This window comes from Equus quagga, chromosome 13, assembly GCF_021613505.1.
Source record: "Equus quagga isolate Etosha38 chromosome 13, UCLA_HA_Equagga_1.0, whole genome shotgun sequence".
Lineage (NCBI taxonomy): Eukaryota > Metazoa > Chordata > Mammalia > Perissodactyla > Equidae > Equus > Equus quagga.
In genome coordinates, this window is record NC_060279.1 from 84,232,950 (window position 1) to 84,254,568 (window position 21,619).

General features: G+C 55.2%; 1 protein-coding gene across 2 annotated transcripts; it reads right to left on the bottom strand.

Annotated features, from left to right (window-relative positions):
• Positions 1-166: 166 nt before the first annotated feature.
• Positions 167-21,404, bottom strand: BRSK1 (BR serine/threonine kinase 1). Of its 2 annotated transcripts, XM_046680536.1 has the most exons (19): positions 21,062-21,404; positions 19,260-19,354; positions 19,076-19,161; positions 16,930-17,070; positions 14,320-14,436; positions 14,207-14,240; positions 14,051-14,119; positions 10,058-10,204; positions 9,567-9,598; positions 8,978-9,148; positions 8,378-8,475; positions 8,006-8,165; positions 7,724-7,784; positions 6,897-7,266; positions 6,371-6,419; positions 6,151-6,274; positions 5,351-5,549; positions 3,638-3,727; positions 167-353 (listed from the first exon to the last, which is right to left on the bottom strand). In XM_046680536.1, the coding sequence occupies exons 1-19, from the start codon at positions 21,195-21,197 to the stop codon at positions 196-198; spliced, it is 2,337 nt and encodes a 778-aa protein (XP_046536492.1). In that variant the 5' UTR covers positions 21,198-21,404; the 3' UTR covers positions 167-195. The 2 variants fall into 2 exon arrangements, with proteins under 2 accessions (XP_046536492.1, XP_046536493.1); XM_046680537.1 differs by lacking the exons at positions 19,260-19,354; positions 21,062-21,404 and having other exon boundaries at positions 16,930-17,096; positions 19,076-19,154.
• Between the last annotated feature and the right edge of the window lie 215 nt (positions 21,405-21,619).

Below are 21,619 nucleotides of genomic sequence, written 5' to 3' on the forward strand. Positions count from 1 at the left end.
CTCCCCCACCCCTAGCCCCCCTAGAACCACCCCCCGTTGGGCACGGCCCCCTGAGCCCCATCCCTGCAGGGCAAGGCCGGGTTTGTTGTGTCTCCCCCCTCCCTACATACTCATTGGGCCCTATTTACAGATTCACAGTTGGGGGGCAGGGAAGGGGGGTGGAGGGGGCTCCCCTCCTTCCCCAGCCCCCTGGGGTCAGGGCAGAGGGGTCCCGTTGGTGGCCAGGAGCTTCTTGTCCTTAGGGGGGACTCGGCGGGGAGAACTGGTCAGCTCTGGGTCTGGGCGGCCGGGCGGGGGCTGCAGGCTTCGGGGTGGGGTACCGGCAGGCCGGGTCTGTGCCCCGTTCTTCTCGTCTGTGGGGAGGAAGCGGTTTGGCCTCAGTAACCCCAAGGCCACCAAACCCTGGGGAACGTGTGCCAGCAACATCGCGGTGTGGCCAGAGCCCCCATCCCAGAGCTAGAACCCTCCCTTCTAGAAGCTAGAAGGGAGAGGGTTGCCTGGAGGACACACCAGCATCTGGACCTGGCCACCCTAGGACAAGATGCCAGGTGTCCTCGGCCCTCCAGCCCTGTGGCTTTGGAAACTGGGCCAAGTCAGGCCCTTGAGAACAGCCGACCTGACTTCAGGAGACATTCTCAGACTCTGCTCAGGACACTGTTTGCTAAGGGATGGCTTGTCACAGCAGCAAAGATGCCAGTCCCCCAGACCATAGGCAGAGGGCCCCCCTTCCCTTCCGCTACCTTCGTTAGGGGGGTCGCTCCTGGGCAGTGGGGCCCAAGGAAACCTACAGAGGGTTGTCTGGTGTGGGGGGGGCGTCTCAGGTCCTTCCAGTTGGGCCTGCCTGACTGCAGTCACCCTTTTGTGGGGCCTGACTTCCCAGATTAGGGGACTATGGTAGCAACCAGTGGTTGCCACTGGTCATCTAGCAATTTCTATAGGATTTCAAAGAGTACCTGAGGCCCCCTAGCAGAGACAGTCCCCCTTAAGAGACACTGACTGCGCAAGGCCTTGTTGCCATAGCGACCGATAAGGCTCTTTCCCTTCTGGCAGTGGGGGGTGGGAGGTCGCCCCTTGCCCCATTCCCCATTATAAGACACGAGGCGAAGGCCCTGGGGTGCCTGTGGGTCCTGCATCTTTGAGGGTGTGCTCTTTGGAGAAGGCCAGATTGCCTTGGCAGCCAGGTCTGGAGGGGTTCAGGGGGTCTAACCCACCTTCTGGCTCAGGCCAGTGGCGACTAACAAGAGCAGAGTTTCTCTAGCTCCCCACTAGTGACATTTGGGGCCGGGTAACCCCTCGCTGAGGGGGCCGTCCTGTGCACTGTAGGATGTTTCTCAGCGTCCTGGCTTCCAACCCACAAGATGCCAGTAGCATCCCCTCTCCCCCAGGTTGAGACAGACCTTTCCAGACATCGCCAAATGCCCCCTGGGGAACTGCTGAAGGGCCTAATAATGCTCCTGCCAAGATGTCCCATCCTGACGCTGACATCCTTTGAATATTTTCCCTTATAAGGTGAAAGGGACCCTGCGGTTGAGATTACAGTTATAACCCTGACAGCCAGCCCTGATGGCCGAGTGGTTAAAGTTCGGTGCCCTCCGCTTCAGTGGCCCGGGTTTGGGTTTGGTTCCTGGGCACGGAACCACACCTGTCGTCTGTCAGTGGTCATGCTGTGGGTGGCGGCTCACAGAAGAACCAGAGGAGTTACAACTCGAATATACAACCATGCACTGGGGCCTTGGGGAGGGGAAAACAAAAAGGGGAGGATTGGCAACAGATGTTAGCTCAGGGCCAATCTTTCCCAGGAAAGAAACAAAAACAACCCCCCGCCCCAGGTGAAGAGACTTTCTTGGATTATCTGGGTGGGTCCATCTTTATCTCCCAGTCCTTGAAAGAACCTTCGCGGGCTAAGGTCAGGTCAGAGGGGGGATGCGGCCACAGAATGACATCACTGGCCTTGAAGATGGGGGACGGGACCATAAGCAAAGGAAGGCCGGAGGCCTCCAGGAGCAGGAAAGGCAAGGCCAGACTCTCCCCGGGAGCCTCCAGGAGGGAGTGTGGCCCTCTGGACACCTGGATGTAAGCCCAGTGGGGCTGTGGGGCCTCTGACCTCCAGGACTGAACAAAAATAAACTGGTGGTGTTTGAACCACTGAGTCTGTGATCATTTGCGATGGTGGACTTGGGAAATGAATCCAGGGGTGAAAGGGGCCCCCCACTGACTACCACTGCTCCCAAGCGGTCCTGACCCTGGGACTCAGTGTTCTCTGGTGACAAGGCCACCCAGGCTCCTACCCTCATCGCTGGGGTCCCGTTTGCCTGCGGCCTGCTCCCTTTCACTGTGGGGCCTATGGGACCCCTATTCCGAGGGGAGGTGGCACCATGTCTCAGGAATGGGGCCGAGCAGGAACTTCCTTCACTTAGGAATTCTGGTGACCCCTGGTTGCTAGGGCAGGTGCACTTTAGAAACAAAGCCTGCCAAGGGGCTCTGTCCCCTGGGTGCTGGGGGATTCCACTCCATCACAAGTGGGGCTGGTGGGCCCAGGGGAGCCCCGTCTCCCTGAGCACAGACCATGCACGCTCCCTGAGAACTCGGTTTACGACCGTGGTCAGGGAGGCCTGAGTCCCTGAAAACCAGGCCAGAAAAGGCTGAGCATCTGCAGAGAGGGTTGACAAATAAAAATGGCAAGCAATAGGATATATTGGAGAATATGAGGAAGCCATTTGGTATAAACCTAATTCGGCCTGACCTTGTCTTTCCAAAAGGGCCTGACCATGGCTGTTGAGCATGCATTGTATATCTGCTTTAGATGTTCCCTATGGCAAGAACAAAGGCCCTTGAGCTAAAGGTGCAACTTCCCTCCCCCTCCCAAAGTTGGCATCTCCTTAAGGATTAGGCGTCTTTCCTTAGGCTAGAAACTGATTGCTGCGCTCACCTGTGACTGCCCAGCTCGCCCAGCTCGAGACAATAGACTTGCCTCCTGCTACGCCCACCAAGATAGCAGACCCACTACCTGCTGTGTCCATCAAGCGCTGTGCTGACAGGGCAATCTTGTGACTATTGTGGGAGGGACATTTCAATCATATGTGAAATGTCCTGTTTGGGGGTATTAACCACTCTGTACACCTCACTTCTTTGGTGCCCTTTCTTCCTTTGGGAAGAAAGGCCCCGGGCCATGGTCCTCAGATTTCAGCTCAGAATAAACTCACCCAAATTTTCCTTTATAGATTGGTTATGGATTATTTTCGTCGACAGGGTGACCAACCTGTCCCGGCTTTAGCACTGAAAGTCCTGCATCCTGGGAACCTCTCACTCCTGGGCAAACCAGAAGGTCGGTCACCCTCCTCAGAACACAGTTCCGGAACCTCTGTGGGCAGCAAGTTCCACTATCCCGAACACAGAGCCCAGTCATCCTCTTAGGGACCCCTAGAGGTCCCCTCCCTAGGAATGTGGGCTTCTCGGGCTCAGGATGGCCTGGTTCCCACAGAGCTCAGGCCCCAGCCTCTCCAGGAACCGGAGCACAGCACTGCAGGTAAGGCCTCAACACAACAGTGACAACAGCTGCAGCCTCGCCCGTAAACCAAACCCGGTAGCGCTTGGTCACCAGGAAGTCTCCCCTCTGCCCACAGCCCCCGCCTCCCACCTGCCAGGGCCTGCACGGAGGGCTGGTCATGAGTGCTCAGCAGCTGTGCCTGGATGGTCTCCACCACTCGCTTGAACCGACGGCTGGGACCTGGAAGGAGCAGAGGAACAGACTGACGTGGGGACAGGGGCAGGGAAGGCCCTCCCGCCCTGTGGATCCTGGTCTCTCCACTCCGCAAGGGACTCTCCTCCCCGCAAGGGACTCTCCTCCTCTTGGTCTCTTGCTCTCAGTTTCCCTCCTTTTTTGGGGACAGGCATAAATCCACAGTTTGCAAATGAGGCTAAGAAAAGTTTTACTTAAAATAACAATGGGTGTTGTTTTGTATTTAAAATGTAAAAAAAATAGGGGCCGGCCCAGTGGCGCAGCGGTTAAGTGCGCACGGCACATTCCACTTCGGTGGCCTGGGGTTCACCAGTTTGGATCCTGGGTGCGGACATGGCACCGCTTGGCATGCCATGCTGTGGTAGGCATCCCACATATAAAGCAGAGGAAGATGGGCACAGATGTTAGCTCAGGGCCAGTCTTCCTCAGCAAAAAGAGGAGGATTGGCAGCAGACGTTAGCTCAAGGCCAATCTTCCTCAAAAAATAAATAAATAAATAAATAAAATGTAAGAAAAATAAATAGGAGGAAAAAAATCTTAAAACTGAGAAAATTCTTCATAGTCTTTAAGGGGAAAGGAAAAAAAAAAAAAAGGTGGCATCATTTATTCTGGTGATGGAACACCCCAGTGTTCCACAGCTGCCTGGCTTAGAAACCCTGGGAGCAAGCTCATCTCTCAGCTGTGATATATTAAGACTGGTGTCAAGGATAGCAAACGGAGGTATCCCTTGCTATCTAAACTCTTGTTATCAGGACTCAGAAATCAAGTAGAATTGGAAGCAAGGCATTTCTGTGGTTTTCATCTCTTGTGCCAGCTCTTGATTGGTTGTGGCTGCTTGGAGTTGCTGAGGCAGGAGCTGAGCTCAGCAGGAAGAAGTGCTGTGATTGATTTGTGATGCCTGCTCTGGGTGCAGCAATGTGGTTTAACAGCACCTCACCATCTGACTTACAGTCTTTTTTTTTTTTTAATTCTTTTTTAAAGATTTTATTTTTTCCTTTTTCTCCCCAAAGCCCCCCCGGTACATAGTTGTATATTCTTCATTGTGGGTCCTTCTAGTTGTGGCATGTGGGACGCTGCCTCAGCGTGGTTCGATGAGCAGTGCCATGTCCGCGCCCAGGATTCGAACCAACAAAACACTGGGCTGCCTGCAGTGGAGCGCACAAACTTAACCACTTGGCCACGGGCCCAGCCCCTGACTTATAGTCTTAAAGTAGCAGTAAGAGCTCTGTGCTGTGAGGTCAGGAGGCCTAGGTTGAGCCCCAGCCCTGTCACAGTTTGCAGTGTGACTCTGGTCAAGTCAATGTACTTCTTTAGGACTCAGTTTTCTTGTCTGTAAAATGGGTGATCACTAACACCTCAAAGTCTGTTGGGAAGCTTCTAGGAAACTGTGCATGTAATGCATGTGGCATGTCATAAATACCTGTTAAGTGTTGAGGAGAGGAGAGGGAAGGTAGGGATGTGGGGGTCTGAGAGGAGGGGGCTCATACAATCAGCACCAGCTGGGTACCACCTCCTCCTCCTCTTGCTGCCCTGCTGGGCTGCTCTCCCATCTCAGCTGTCTCGAGCATCCCAAACACTAGGCTGGGGGCAGTCTAGTCGAGGGAAACTTACCAGAGATGAGAGTAAAGGTGACAGAGTAGATGCCGCCACCACTGCTGCCGTCCCGTCGGGGGGAGGGCTCTGGACCCTCAGAGGAGCTGATGTCCACCTGGAAGCGGACAGGCTTCTGGAAGACGGAGGGGCCACCGCTGGCCTTGTACTCAGCCCTGAAGCTGGTCTGTGACAGCACACTGTGACTCAGGCTGGGGATCTGAGAGAGGTGGGGGACAAAAGGCAGGGGTGATTCCTGATTCCCGGGAATGGATAAGCAACCCTATAACCAGCTCTGCCCAAGGGACTACAAGTCCCATCAGCCACCAGGGGAAAGAATAACAGAAAAGGCATTGGGAGGCCCCATTGCCCGCTGAGATTTGTAGTTTTCTCTGTCCTAGTATAAACAGTAGCAGAGGAATGGTTGAGCAACTGAATCCCAATGTAACCAGGACTCTGTATCTAGGTGCCAGGCCCAGCCCACAGGACCCAGTGGGTAGCCCTAGAGTCTGCTGGGTAAAGAAGTTCCTTCTGCCAATCTCATCAGACCTGATGGTAGGGAAAGGCAACTCACCAATCCTCATGGGACACTGATAACGTGAGGAACTGTAATTTGGGATCCCATTTACCACTTCCATGTCCCAGGTAAACCTCTCCTGCTTCCCTCGCCCTACAATGACCAAACCAACTCTGAATGGAAAACTACAAATCCCATGACGTGCAGGAGGAAGCCAGGCCAGGGCTGAGGTGGTGAACCCCAGGGGCTGCTGGGATTTGTAGTTCTATAATGGCCAGCACACACGAGGACCCAGACCCCTCACCGACAGGAAGGCATGGACGATGTCCGCTTTGATGCTGCTGAGAGGTTTGTCCTTTAGCACGAGGAATATTTGTTCTTCTTTGTCCAAGGAGATGAAGTTCCCGAACCAAGAGCGTTTTGCCAGCCTGAGTGGGAGGGGATGGTTGGAGGTGGGTCAAGAGGGGGCTAAGGGAACGAATCTCCTCCTCCAGCCCCTCTGTTTCCTTCCCCGTCAGACTCACTCTGGAGATGACTCTGGCGTCAAACTGGACATCTCCTCGGCGGTGGGGACTAGGGAGGGGAGAGCATGGTTAACACTTGTCTATCATCCGTGTCCATCACACAGGCCAGCAGTCGACTCCAACCAGGGAGTCTGGACCCCAGCATCTATTTACCTCTCTTTTGGGGTAGCTAAACCCCAAATTTCCGGACGTTCCTTCCAGGGATCCTGTCCCCCACTCCCACGCCCGCCCCAGTTAGGCCACGCCCTTTGGGGGTGGGGCTTGTTAGCCGTGAGCCGGGAAGATGAACCACACCACCGAAGGGGCTTATCCTTCAGAGGGGGCTCCTCCTCCAGAGCTGGAGGCCCCACCTCGTCTCTCGCCAACGCCTGAATCTCTGCTCACAACCCCGTCTTCTCCTAGGATATGGGAGTCGTGGCCCCCTAGCCCTTTCCTACCTGGGACCCTATGTTAGTTCCCTGCCCCCTCCCCACATTAGGACTCAGAAGTCTGTCTCCCAGCCCCTGCGCCCCCATGGACCCCGTACCCTGCATCTTGCGTCGGTGAAAGCGAGGGGAGCCCAGGAAGCTGTTGCGGATGGAGTTGAGACGACTCCTCCAGGCGGCTCCCCCGACGCCACCGCCAGGACTTGGGGGCGGCGTTGTCCCTGGGGTCCCAGTGGGGCTGGCCCGGGGCGTGTGCAGGGGCGAGTGCAAGGGCGTTCCCCCGGAGGAGCGCGGGGAGCCTGGGGGGCCAGGCAGGGGTGTGGAGCGGGCACTGGGGGGCGGGGGCTGCTCCCCGGCGCCCCCACCCCTGGGGCCCCGAGAAGGCAGCGTCTGCGTTTTGGAAGTCGGGGAGCCCCCGCCCCGAGCCTCATCTCCAGCCCCGGGCTCCGGTGAGAAGGAAAAGACTGGACTCTGCGGACGAGTGGAGACAGATGAGAGGGCGGACTACATGTCCCAGGAGGCTCTAGGAGCCCCACTCGCAGTTACTCACGAAGGCGGGCCCGATGCATGCTGGAATTTGTAGTCCAATTATTCCCCCTCCCAACCCCCATTGTTGGGACGGCAGGGACTTTTTCTATCATGGTCACCGCTGTAAACCCAGCAGTGACTGGGACACAGTAAGCGCTCAATTAGCTTTTGTTAAATGAATAAATGAACCCTTCAGACACACTGAAAACCCAATCCTATGGAGATGGAAATGGCCAATGACGTAAGCTACTAATGAGGCCTTGGGTCTTTGGCCCTCTAGGGACAAGGAGGAGGCAATGTCTCAAGACTTCATGGGAATTGTAGTTTCTGCTGCTCATCTTTGCTCCACAGGGTCTTCACCCCCTTACCCCTTCTCAGTTCACTGGGGCCCTGGCCTTACCCTTGGGCTGCTCAGAGGGCTGGAGGACAGACCGGTCGAGGCTCCACTGACACTACGGGATCTGTTTCCGGGATAGATTAAAAAAAAAATCAGGTGGAAGGGTTTCGAAAGGTTCAGATGTCCTCTCTCTTCCATACTCCTTCAAGATGAGGAAATGAGGCCCAGAGAGGGGCGGTGACTTGTCCCAATCACACAGCACCTTTGAGGTGGGATGGAGTTAGAGCTCTGAACTCCCTCCCCACCCAGGACTGTGGATCCCTCTGGAGGAGCAGGGGCTCCCACCTCTGGCTGTGCTGGGCCATCTCCAGGGCCCGTCGGGTGGGCACCGGGGAGCCACCACCCCCACCATCCGTGATGCTTAGAACTTCCATAGACTTCCGCTCTGGCCGCCGCTTCCCATGACGGCTCAGCATGGGGGAATCCACACGCTTCCGAGGTGGGTCTGAGGGCCGAGAGTTTCAACCCAATCAAAAGACAGATTCAACCAGTTGTACATGGCACTCATACAGATGGGGAAACTGAGGCCCAGAGTGGAGAGGAGTTTTGACAAAGGTCACAGAGCAAGTCAGGGAGTGTAATTACAAAAGCTCAGGGCCTGCAGCACATTCCTCCCTCTGGAATCCGGGGTCTGGAGTCCCAGCCCTGCCTTCTCACCAACATCGTTCCGGGGAGGCAGGTCCTGGTCCTCACAGCTGGGATACCGTTCCTTTCGATCCAAAAGCAGATAATAGATCATCTTTTCTTGGTTCTCCCTATTGCGGGGGTGAGCAGGAGGTGGGAGAGGGTTGGGGTCAGAGGTCAGGTGCCAGAGGTAGTTGCTTCCCTTCCCTTTGGCTGTCTGGGGCTCAGTCCACCCAGAGTCTCTATGGTTCCATTTCCCTAGGTATCCATATGGTTGGTTCCTTCGTTTCAGTGTCCAACTCAGCCTCACTTTATTCAGTAATAATAATATCTAAGGTCGGAGCACTCACTATATGTAAGTACTATGTTGAGGTGCGAAGTCTGACCATCCACGAAAACTTTTCAACATTGTTTCTGTCTTTTCCTGCTGGTCCTACCGCCCCCTCTTGGTTCCTCCGGGAACAGCTCCACGTGGGAGCTTTAAGCCACGCCCCATCTAGCGGCCTAGGCGCCACGCCCCGGGGGGGGGGGGGGGTCTGCGCGTGAGCGAGGGCCCAGCGCGTCCCCACCTGACCCGGGAGCTGCGGCATCACGCCCCACGTGGCCAGGGTGTGTTGGGGCTGGGGGTCTTACTCCTCGCTGCGCAGCTCGCGGTGCAGCCGCTCGCGGTCCCTGAAGCAGCCCAGCGAAGCCATGCTCTCCAGGACGTCGGGGTCCAGCTCTCCGTTTGATGGCAGGCTCCGCATGGCCACCCGGCGGCCTGGGGCTGGCTCCAGGCAGGGGTCCGGCTCGTGTTTCCCGCCCCTGGGGCGAGGAGAGAAACATCATAGGGAACCGCGCTTCTGGACTCGAACCCTCTCCTTTATCCGAGACTCAGGCGTCCCAGGCCCCCAGCCCCTCCTCCCTCAGACCCGGGAGTCCAGGCCCCCAGCCCCTCCTCCCTCAGACCCGGGAGTCCAGGCCTCCAGCCCCTCCTCCCTTAGACCCGGGAGTCCAGGCCTCCAGCCCCTCCTGCCTCAGACCCGGGAGTCCAGGCCCCCAGCCCCTCCTCCACCGGTGTCCTCTTCCCCTAGGACCCAGAAGTCCAAGTCTGCGGCCCCTCCTCATTCAGGAACCTCGGCATCCCACCCGCTAGCCGGCTCTCCTGCTTTGGGGGCCCAATATTTGGGCTCCTCTCCCTTCCTCCCCCAGGGACCCAGGTGTCCAGTTTCCTCATACTCACAGGTACCAGGGATGTTTCTGAATTTGCTCCAGCTGTGAGGGCGGTGGGTGGTACAGAAGCAGAAGTGAGGTCGTTTGAACACAGCAGGCACGCAATGAAAGTTGATGGAGTGGCGTTGGGGGTCCCTAACAGTGCCCCCAAACCCCCCCCCACCAAGGGCGGGATGACGGCTCATGTCTCCCCCTAGTGGTGGCGGAGCGCATTGCCCTGCGCACGCGCAGTCGGACTACTCCGGACCGGCCTCGCGAGGTTTTCCGCATGCGCAGTGGCATCCTGCCCCATTCCGCTCACCCTCCCGCTGTGGGGGGTCCATCTCCCCAGTTCGGAGGGACAGGTTTGCAGGAGCCCGGGCTGCGGCTCAACCAGCGACCCCCCTCCTAGCTGACACCCCAGGGACCGACGGACAGGTCCTGGGAATCCATCCTCATGACTGCGCTAGGGATTCTGTCCTCATCATCCACTGTTCCCCCTTCCCAGCCCCTCCTACTCACACTGAGTCTTTTCTCGGGCTCCACTTCGATCATCCCCCTCAGGAGGCTCTGGCAGTCTGGAGGAATGAAGTGGGGCATGTGGAAGACGCCCCGTTTCACCTTCTCCAGCAGCTGGCGGAGGTTGTCATCATCAAAGGGCAGAGCCCCCTGGGTGAGAAATAACCCGACTGCTTATACAGAGCTTACGATATACCAGGCCGGAGTCTAAGCGGCTCACACGCCTTGACACATTTGGTCCTCACGCAAGCACGGGAGGTAGGGAACTATTATCATCTCCACTTTACAGATGGGGAAACTGAGGCACAGAGCTCCGAAGTGGCAGAGCAGGGATTTGGCAATGGTCAGTCTGGCTCCAGCACTGAGGCTGCAGATTGGAGCTGAGGTTGCAGATTGGAGACTGTACCTTTAAACAGGTTTCTCTCCAGACCAGTTTCGGGAGGGGTCATCTTCATTCATTCATTCAACAAAAGGTGAGCATCCGCATGAGTCAGGGATCCAGTAGTGAACAGAACAAGCCCTTGCCCTCCTACAGCTCACACCCCAGGGCTGGAGACACTTGTGAGCAAGCAAACATGAACAGCTAGATAATGATGGAGTGACTGAGGTGACACTGGAGCAGAGAGCTCATGAGGCTGAGTGAGTCTGGTGCAAATCTGGGAGTGTAGGGGGTTGAATGGTGTCCCCCCAAAATTCGCGTCCACCTGGAACCTCAGAATGCAACCCTGGTTGTAAATAGGGTCTCTGCAGGTGTAATTCACTGAGGATCTGGAGATGAAAGCATCCTGGATATAGGGTGGGCGCTAAATCAGTGTCTGGTGTCCTTAGCAGCAGAGGAGAGGAGGACACAGAGAGACACAGAGAGGAAAGTCATGGGAAGACAGAGGCAATGCATCAACAAGCCAAGGAGTGCCCGAGAGGTAAGCAGGTCATGTGGGGCCTCGCGGAGTGGCATGAAGCACAGTGTCTAAGAGCACGGGTGCTGGTGCTGGCTGCCTGGATTAGAATCCTTGCTCTGCTGCTTAGAGCTGCGTGACCTTGGGCACATCCTACCACTTCTCTGAAAATGGCGATGGGTAGAGACAGCACCCACCTCTCAGGACGCTCAGGATCAGATGACAGTCCGGTGCCAGGCACACGGTAAGGACCATCCATGTTGGGTTAGCTGTTGGTACTCATTCAACAACCGATTGTGCCCCTGCTGTCTCCCAGGTTCCAGTCTGGCCACAAGGGACAGAGCAGGGGACCAAACCAGATTCCTGTCCCCATGGGGCTTCGCCTAGAACAGTGCCTGGCACACACGAATTAATAAGCAACGGTTGTTGAGTGAGTAGAAGTTGCACTCTAGTGGGGAAGGCACACAAGAAACACATAGATACATCGGGAGACAGAGTGAGATGGGAGCCCCATTCTAGCAAAGGAGTCAGGGAGGGGCTCTTGGGGGAGGTGACCCTGGACAAAGACTCACAGGGGTGACGGTGTGAGTCTCTGAGGGCTTTTCCAAGTGTGGCAAGTGGCTGGGTACCCCTGGTATCAGAGGCCTGTGGACAGAGAGTGCAGGATGTGGGTGGGGAGATAGGGAGAGGGCGCCCCTGAGTGCCAGTCTGGGGGTCTGGAAGCCTGGGTGTGACTTCTGGCTGCCTGTCACTCTAGTACTGGCCTCAATTTCCTCTCCTCTGTCAAATGGAGATAATGGTCCTGCCAGGCAGGGCTATGGTATGGATTAAAAATTACAGTCATAGAGGCTGGCCTGGTGGCATAGTGGTTAAGTTTGTGCGCTCTGCTTCGGCAGCCTGGGGTTCGCGGGTTTGGATCCCTGGTGTGGACCTACACACCGCTCATCAAGCTACACTGTGGTGGTGTCCCACATACAAAACAGAGGAAGACTGGCAACAGATGTTAGCTCAGGAAGATTGGTCATAAAAACAAGATGGTTAATTCTTGTTATTCACCGGAGTTCTGTTCTATAAAGTCGCCCTGAACCCTGAATTAGTGAATACTGAACAATTGCTCCTGGATGAAATACAGGGTTAGGTTCCTGTGAGCCTCTGGTCACAACACTGTTGTCAACCGATCAATATATAACCTTATTTTATGTGGGTTTCTGTTTCAAGATCCTGTTACAGACTGCATGTGTGTGTCCTCCCAAAATTCCTGCCAGCCAGGACACGGGCCCTCCACAGACACCAGACCTGCTGGCACCTTGATCTTGGACTTCCAGCCTCCAGAACTGTGAGAAATCAAGGCCTGTTGTTTAAGCCCCTGGTCTGTGGTATTTTTGTTACAGCAGCCCGACCTGAGGAAGCCCTCCGATTTATATATAGTTGACTCGTTAATGTGGGGCTCATGGCCAACAGTGCTGTATCACACTTGAACGGAGCTCATCTAACATGTGTATTTCCTCCGTGTGGTGCAAAACAGGCCTCTTGCGCTGAGGACACAAGACAGCACTTTGGCGCTGCGCTTGGGGGCCATTTTAAACAGCAAAGCCACTGACAAAAAGCATAAAAATGCAAAACACGCATGAAGGACACTTATTTACAGGATGCGAGCTGACATGAGGGAAAGAAAGCAGAGTTGTTAAACCTCGGCTGGGAACACGCATGCCAGGGACTCGAATTTTTCTCCACCCTGCGCGGCCGAGAAGGACCTCAAACGCAGCGAGACTGTTTTGATTTTGAGGTTACAGATAAACTTGAGCGAATAGGTGAATCCGCAAATAATGAGAATTCACTGTAATAATGATGATAAACCACCACTAAAAATAATTATGGCGGCCTAACATGCCGCATTCTGTCGACACCCTCGCAATTACAGGTACTGTAATTACCCCCATTGTGCAGACCAGGAAACTGAGGCTTGGAGCAAGAAAGTGACTTGCTCGCTCCAGGGGGTGGAGCAGGGTTTTGAACTCAGCTGAATGGGCTCCATAACTGCGCTCTGAATCACTGACTGCAGAAGGGCTACAGTCTGGAACGTTCTTAGCTGGCCTCTCAGGCACATGTTCTCCCCATGGGCAGCTGTGAGCACCAGGAAGGCAGCACCTGGTTGGCCTTGTTCCCTTTGGCGTCACTTAGCCCACCTGGTCACACAGCCTCGTGGTGAAGAGGCCAAAGATGGACCCCAGGTCTGCCACTTACCAGCTGTGTGCCTGTGGGCCAGTCGCTTGCCCTCTCTGGGGTTGTTGAGAGAATTACACGAGGTAACGTGCTTGGAGCAGTGCCCAGCATAGAACAAACCACTTATTTATTCATGCTGCACGAGTTCTTGGAGGGCTCATGATGTGGCCACTCTGGGTCGAGATGGTGAGCCAACAGAACAAAACACACAAAGATGGAAGCCCTAGACATAGGCCCTGACCTCAGGGAGCTGATGAAAGAGAAGGGAAGGGAGATGCCACTCAAGGACTTACACAACTAAATGGACAATGATAACGCTGATGATTGCCAGGAAGGAAAGAGCTACTACAGGGGATCTGACCTCTCGGGAGGAGGAAGGAGGGGGCTGGGGGAGGCTTTCTGGAGCAGTGACAATTGAGCTGAGAGCTAAACGAAATCTGGATATTAACTAGATAAGCAACAGGGCTTAGAGGGATGGAAGAGTATTCTAGGCAGAGTGAGGAGCAGGTGCAAAGGCCCTGTGGCAGGAGCTAGCCTGACTTCCCTAGCCTGGTTACATTAGTTATTACAATGTTGCAACACCCTAGAATCAGTTGGTAAACAGCCACTGTCTCAAGCCCTCTAAGGGCTCCTGGCTGCCCCATCCCTTTCCAGGGAGCCCCTGGATGATCTCACAGTTCTGTGACTGAATGGGTACCTCTGGGCACAGAGGAAGTGCTCCAGGATCTTGTTTTGTTGGTTAATACCCTCCACCTTCCTGAGACCAGTTAAATATTTGGGAGACAACCCCTGAGGTGAGGATGGAACTTAACGTTCTGTGCTTCTACCAGGCAGGGTTGTTCTAGAAATGGGGCAGGAGAGGTGAGGGGCGCCTTACCACAAGCAAGGCGAAGAGGATGACTCCGCAGCTCCACATGTCTGCCCGGCGGCCGTCATACTTTTCCCCCTGGAAAGGAGAGGGGCCAGCCATGACATCCATCCCTCTGCCATGCTCCCTCCACCTCCCTTTCCCCCCCACCTGCTCCTCACTCACCTTAATCACCTCTGGACACGCATAGTGGGGGGACCTGAGGGAGAGAGGTGGCTTGAGCCTCTGGCCAGCTTCTGACCCCTCCCTAGACTCAGGAACCCGGGCCCCCTACTCACCCACAGCTGGTCTCCAGGAGGCTGTCCCCCACCTGCAGGGACGCCATCCCGAAGTCTGCGATCCGGATGTTGTTTTTCTCATCCAAAAGCAGGTTCTCGGGCTTCAGGTCTCTGTGGCTGAGACAGGCGGGGGGAGGGGGGGGGTCAGGCCTCTGCCCTCCTCCCGGAGGCCTAGGCCCCACTCACTATCTCTCAGAGGGGGCAGGTCTGGAAACTGTTTGTTATGGACAACTTCAAATGTGCCCCAAAGTAGAGAGACGACTCCAAGGAAGCTGCATGCACCCGTCCCCCAGCTTCGCCCATTATCAGCTCAGGGCAAATCTTCCTCAGCTACACCTCTCCATACTCTCACCTTCCTCCACTGGGTTATTCTGTAGGCGACCCCAGACGTCATGTCATTTTATCCACAAATGTCTGAACATGTATGAAGTGAGATTTGTGTGTGTGTGTGTGTGTGTGTGTGTGTGTGTGAGAGGAAGATTTGCCCTGAGCTAACATCCATTGCCAATCTTCCTCTTTTTGCTTGAGGAAGATGATTGGCCCTGAGCTAACATCTGTGCCCATCTTCCTCTCTTTTATGTGGGATGCCGCCACGAGTGGTGCTAGGTCCCTGCTAGGGATCCGAACCTGCGAACCCCGGGCCGCCGAAGCAGAGCACAGGAACTTAACCACTACACCACCGGGCTGGCCCCTGAAGTGACATATTTTGAGGTAAGCAGGGCTGATATTGAGCTGGCTCTTAAAATTTTGAAATATTTCCATACTGAATAATCAAAAAATACTGCCATCCCAAGCCTATTACTCGGCTCTCCCTCAGCACCTCCCCTCTCCCCAGCAGGCCAAACTTCTCAAGATTTAAGGGTTACAGTCTGGGGAAGGTGGGGCCTGAGCAGTCTAGGTATCTGGTGGAAGTGGTAACTGGGTCATACTTGTGGTTAAATATGTTGACTATCGCCCCCTGGAGGTCAGTGTTTTTAACCTCAGTGTTTTGACACCATCTAGTCAACAGGGAGGTGTTGACAATTTAAATAGGCTGCCTTTTCATCGCCAAGCTTTACTGCCCGGTCTGAGCCCCTCCACCCTGATCCCCACCCCATCTCCAGTCTCCACCCCAGAGAAGGAGGTGTGCAAACAGATGAGGCTGAAAGATGAGCTGAAGACATCCAATTTGCCCCTAATTAACCACAAAAATGCTGCATACTTAATATCTTATTTTGAGAGTGAAGGCAATTCAATGAGGAAAGGATGATCTTTCCTTATATGGATGGACATTCACATGCAAAAGAATGAACTTCAACCCTTACCTCACACCATATACAAAAATTAATTGGAAATGGATCCCAGGCCTAAATGCAAGAGCTAAAACTATACAACTTCTAGAAGAAAACATAGGAGGAAGCCTTAGTGACCTTGAGCTGGGCAAAGATTTCTTAAATAGAACAGAAAAAGCATGAGCTGCAAAAGAAACAAAAATCAACAAACTTGAGTTGATCAAAATTTAAAATTTGATTTTCACAAGACATTGTTACAAAAAGGCGAAAGCATGTCACAGACTAGGAGAAAAGAATTGAAAATATACATTTGGTAAAAGATTTGTTCTTAGAATAAATAACTCTTAGGAATTCTTCCTAGAGTTATGCTAGAAGAAAGAACTCAAACTCAAGAGTAAAAGACAATTTAATTAAAAATGGGCAAAGGATCTGAATAGACATTTCTTCAAGGAAGATATACGAATGGCACCTGAAGAGTCCTACATCATTAGCCAAAAGGGAAATGCCAATCAAACCACAATGAGATCCCACTTCACACTACCCAGATGGGTAGCATCAAAGATAATAACAAGTGTTGGCAAGGATGTACAGAGACTGGAACCCTCAGACTGCTGGTGGGGATGTTGAATGGTGCAGTTGCTTTGGGAAAATGGTCTGTCACTTCCTCCAAAGGCTAAACAGAGAGTTGCCATATGACCCAACAATTCTACTCCTAGGTAAGTACCCAAGAGAACTGAAAATATAGGTACACACCAAAACTCGTACACGAATGTTCACATGTCCTCGTTATTCATATTAGCCAAAAAGGAGAAACAACCAAAATGTCCATCAACTGGTGAGTGGATAAGCAAAATATGGCATATCCATACAATGGAATATTATTCAGCCATGAAAACAAATGAAGCCCTGATACATGCCAGAACATGGATGAAGCTTGAAAATATTTTGCTAAGTGAAAGAAGCCAGTCATGAAAGACCACATAGTGTATGATTCCATTTATATGAAATGCGCAGAATAGGTAAATCCATAGAAACAAAAAGCAGATTAGTGGCTGTCAGGGGCTGAGGCAGAGGGTGACAGAGAGGTGACTGCTTAGGAGATACAGGGTGTTCATTTTTGGGGTGATGAAAATGTTCCAAAAATACATAGTAGTGATGCACAACATGTGAATATACTAAGAACTACTGAATTGTACACTTTAAAAGGGTGAATTTTATGATATTTGAGTTATATCCATTTTAAAAAAGGGATAAAAGATTTGTTTGGGGCTGCATCACCCTGGCTTCTGGTCAGCCTGCCATGTGTTCCCAAGGGCCTCCCCTCAAGCTGCCCCCTCACCAGATGGAGTAGCTATGGCAGAAGTCCAGCGCCGACACGATCTGGCGGAAGAACTTCCGGGCCTCCTTGGGGGTCAGTCTCCCCTTCTTTACCAGGTAGTCGAACAGCTCACCTCCAGAGACGTGCTCCAGAACCAGGTACCTGGGGGACATGGAGGGGGCAGAGGGCTGGAAGGGGCATGTGGAGGACCAAAGAGCCTGGTCTCCCTCTTGCATCAGTCCCTCAGCCCCAGCACAAGACCTCAATCCCTTTGGCCCCTGGAGGCAGAGAAGCACAATGCCCATGAGTCCCTGGGAGGAGGAGACTCCAATTCCCATTAGCCTCTGGGAAGCTGAAACTCAATTCCCATCAGCCCTGGGCAGTAGAGACTCCCATGTCAACTTCAGGGGTCAACACTTTGACTTATAGTTATCCTCAGGAGATCAGGCAATTCTATTAGCACCTGGGGGTCAAAGATCTCAATTCACATAGGCCCCTAGGAAATAAAGCCCCCTATTCCCATTAGCCTCTGGGAAGCCAACGTTGTCAATCTCATTAGTTTCTGGGATGCAGATGATGGAATTCTCATCTGTTCTTAGGTAATGACCTTTGCGGTGTGCACGAATTCAACTGTCAGCTTCTGTGAGGGAAAAACTACAACTCCCATCAGTCCCTGGGAGGAAGGTACTCCAATTCCCATCAGTTCTTGAGGGGAAGAGATCCTAATTCCCATCAGCCTCTGGGAAGCCAAAATTCAATTCCCATCAGCCCTGGACAGTGAGACTCCCATGTCAACTTCAGGAATATTAATACTTTGAGTTCTAGTTGTTTCAGGAGGTAAGTCAACTCCATTAGCACCTGGAGGACAGAGACCCCCAATTCTCATAGGACCCTGGGAAATAAAGACCCCCCCTCTACTCCCATTAGCCCCTTGAAAGCCAAGCTTCTTATTCCCATAAGCCTTTGGCATGAAGAAACTTGAATTCTTGTTAATTCTTGGCAATAATGGATTGCAGTGTGCACCAATCTAAGTTAACTTCTGAGGTAAAAGACTACAACTCCCATCAGCTCCTGAGAGGTAAAAAACTCCCAACTCCCACAAGTCTCTGGGACATAGAGACTCCTAATACCCATCAGCCACCTGGATTCTAAAGACTCCAAATCCCATCAGGCTCCGGGAGGTTAAAACTCTAATTCCCATCAGCCCCTGGGAAAAAAAAACCCTCAATTTCTAGGAGCTCTTGGAAGGCGGAGATTCCACTGTGAAGCACCAACTCCCAAGGGCACCCCGCTCCCTACACAGATGGTGGAGTGGAAATGATAGTTCCACCAGTGGGTGACAATGGCCCTGCCCTGCCACCACACCTGGGGAAGCCTGAGGACTACAATTCCCATAAGCACCTGGGGCTGGGGCCGCTTCCTGTCTGGGGAAACCCGCCCTAACATCTGATGGGTGTTGGAGTCAGTTCACCCTGGGGACCGTGGTGGGGGCAGGGGGCTGTCCCCTCTCCCACTGCCCAGCCCAGCTGTCTCTTGGGTCACCAGAGTCCAGACAAAGTCCTATTGTGTGGAGCCCGGACAGCTGGACCCCACCCCCATCCTTCCTGGGGGGTAATTGACTTTGAGATAGGACTCAGAACTTCTAAGGAGGCCCATCGTTGGGGTGTCCAGTCATAGCATCCAGAGTTGTGTTGGGGGAGGTAGGGGGTGCTCCAGAGTGGGAGTTTGGGAAGAGGCAGGATTCACCGGGCCTCAGGCTTTGCTGGGCCCATTGCCCTTAGTAAACAGGGGGCATCTGTCCTTAGCAAGTTGGGTCTGGCTGAGGGCACCCGGAGTATCCAGTATGAAGTGCTCCCTGCAGTGCAGTGGGGCAGCACACTGGGGCTGGGGAGGACGGGGGAGGATCAGCCTCTGTCCCCAAGTCAGGACGGCTTAGCTGTCCTGTTGCTGGGGCACATTCGACCCTTAGCGTGAGGCCAGGTCAGTGTGGAAACAAGGAGGATTATGTGTGTGTGCGGGGGTGTCGCTGTGGGGGAAGGGAGTTGGGAAGCGAGTGGGCCTTCAGTGGCCCAGCTGGGAGTGGGCCTCCAGGCCTTGCTTCCGGAAAGGTCCCACCCTAGGAACTTGGGGAGGGCGCATGGGGGGCTGGGTGTCTATAAATACCTACAAATATTTCTTGTTCTCGTAGACGTCGTGGAGCTTGAGGACGTGTGGGTGTTCAATGAGCTTCAGGATGGCGATCTCCCGCTCCACCTGGGGGATCGGGGGGTGGGACACAGGAACGGAGGTCAGCATGGTCTCCCTCCCTTCCCCCTAGCCCCAAAGGGTACCCTCCACCCCAACACACACACCTTCATCAGCACCGACTCGGACAGCTTCTCCCGGTTCACGATCTTGATGGCGACCTTCTGGCCCGTGATGCAGTGGACCCCGAGTTTAACTAGCCCTGGGGGAGCAGGATTGAAGATGTGGGGTGTGCTCCCAGAGCATGCTCCCCCCCGTGGCTCCTAAGGCCCCCTTGCCACCTCAATTCCTCCTCCTTCCCTTGCTGGCTGTTTAACAGTGGCCCAAATCACCCTGACCTGAACTCCTGGGGGCCGACAGCTGCCATTCCCACAAAATACAATTCTCTTCCCACTCCCTGTTGCCCAATTCTGTTCCTTCTGATTGCCCATCACCCACCGGTCTTCCCCTCCACCGCCGCCCCTTGATTCTCACCCCAATTCTCTGTCCTTCCGGTGTGGCCCTTTCAGCTCCTCTCTCCACATGTTCTTTCCTCACTGTGTCTCCATAGTTTTGTCTCCCCCGGTCTGCCTCCTTCAAACCCCTCTCTCTCGCAACCCATCACTTCTTTGAATTCTCTGCCCTTTAATCTAGAGACTTCATGTCTCCCAAGGAACATAATCTCACCTTTGCCCCCTTCCCAGACCATCCTCCTCCACCTTCTCCCAAACCCTGACCTCTCAATCCCCTTCTTAGATCTGCTTTTAATAGCAGCTGTAGCTGGGAGCATGCACACCTCAAGGGTAAGCCCCAAAGCCACAGACCCAGGATTCTGGGTGCCCAGCGCCTCCTCCCCCAGACCCAGGAGTCCAGGCCACAAACGCCTCCTCCCTCAGACCCAGGATCCAGGCCCCAGCCCCTCCTCCCTCAGACCTGGGAGTCCAGGCCCCCAGCCCCTCCTCCCTCAGACCCAGGAGTCCAGGCCCCCAGCCCCTCCTCCCTCAGACCTGGGAGTCCAGGCCCCCAGCCCCTCCTCCCTCAGACCCAGGAGTCCAGGCCCATGGCCTCTTCCTCACCCATAACTCAGGAATTCAGGTCAGCAACACCTTCACACTCTTACCACTAGGATCTGGGAGTCTGACCCTCTCCCCTTCCTACCTCACACCCTGGCCCTCAGCTTCAGAGAGACCCTGGGCCCACTACCGAACCCCCTGCCTAGGACACAGGTGTGTAGCTCCTGCCTCACACCTACCCACCCCCCACCTGGCAGGAAAGAGGCTACACTGGTGGCCAGTGCTTAGCAACAGCAAAAGATGACCCCCCATTCCACAGCCACTCCTGAAGGATCTGCCTCTTGCATCCACCTTTCCACCTCTCCATTCCTGGTCCCCACACTGAGGCAGCATGCTGGAGAAGGGGGAGAATGCTGTAGACCCCATTGTCCCGGCCTCATTCCCCCTGTCACCCCTGCGGCCTGCCAGGAGAGCCTGAGGCCCTCTTTGGCCAGAGGACAGTGCAGAGGGAAGCGGCTCCTTGGGGTGCACCCCCATCCCGCCACCTCACCCCAGCCTGCGGCTGTACTGCAGCAAGGAACTCTGCTCCCAGTACTGGCCATCCCGCTGCAGGCTGGCCTCCCTTCCCCACCATGGCCAGGGAGCCCCTCCAACCTCTGCCCCAATGGGGTGGGAGCCTTCTGGCCCCAGACCTCCCCCCAGGAGTCCAGGCCCCCAGCCCCTTCCTCCCCAGGACCCCAGAGTCTGAGTCCTCAACCCCCCATCCTGGGGATTCAGCAGTCTGGACCCCAAGTGCCTTCTCTGTGAGGGACCCTGGGGTCTGGGCAGCCAGCCCCTGCCTTTGAATACCCATGAGTCCCACCCTCCACCCCCCAGCTCCCCTGCCCCCGCCCCAGGTGTCCCCTCTCCTGGCTCACCTGTCTGTCCTTTGCCCAGCGTCTTTTCCAGCCGATAGGGGCCCACATATTGGGCGTGCTGGGGTGGGTGTGGGTGTGGGTGCGGGAGGTGGTAGGCGGGGGAGCCCCCGCCCCCCTCCTTGGCCCCGGACGACATGGTGCCCTTGGTCCCGGCCCGACCGGCCCCCCGGCCGCCCCCCCTGCGGCCAGTCGCCCCGTTTCTCCGGTGGGGGCCGGCGACCGCTCCGTCCCGGCCCCCCCGGCTGCCCCCCACCTCTCCGGGGGTCCCCAGGGGGCTGGGCTGGGCCCCCCCAGTCGGCGGGCCGCGGAGCTGGGGGAGGGGGGGCTGGCCCGGGGGGGTCAGGCCCCGGGAGTCAGCATGGCCCGGGGGGGCTGCGCGGCCCCCCCTCCCCAGCCCGTCTCTGGCCGGCCCCCCCCCTTCCTGCGCCTCCCCCCGCCGGGGGGGTCTGAGGTGCGGGCCGGCGGATGCTGCAGGCCGAGGTCCCCCCCGCCCCCCCACGCGCCCTCTCTCCTCCGCCTCCTCCTCCTCTCCGCCTCCCCCCGCCACCTCGTCCTTTC

Bases quoted from the DNA above. Each gene is read 5' to 3' on its own strand.
- BRSK1 (XM_046680536.1), bottom strand. From the start codon at position 21,197: ATGTCGTCCGGGGCCAAGGAGGGGGGCGGGGGCTCCCCCGCCTACCAC. The intron at 9,599-10,057 runs GTGAGTAGGAGG...CCGCCCTCACAG, and splicing joins AGCCCGAGAAAAGACTCAGT to CTGGAGCAAATTCAGAAACA. The intron at 7,267-7,723 runs GTAAGGCCAGGG...ACTCGTCCGCAG, and splicing joins GCCCTCTGAGCAGCCCAAGG to AGTCCAGTCTTTTCCTTCTC.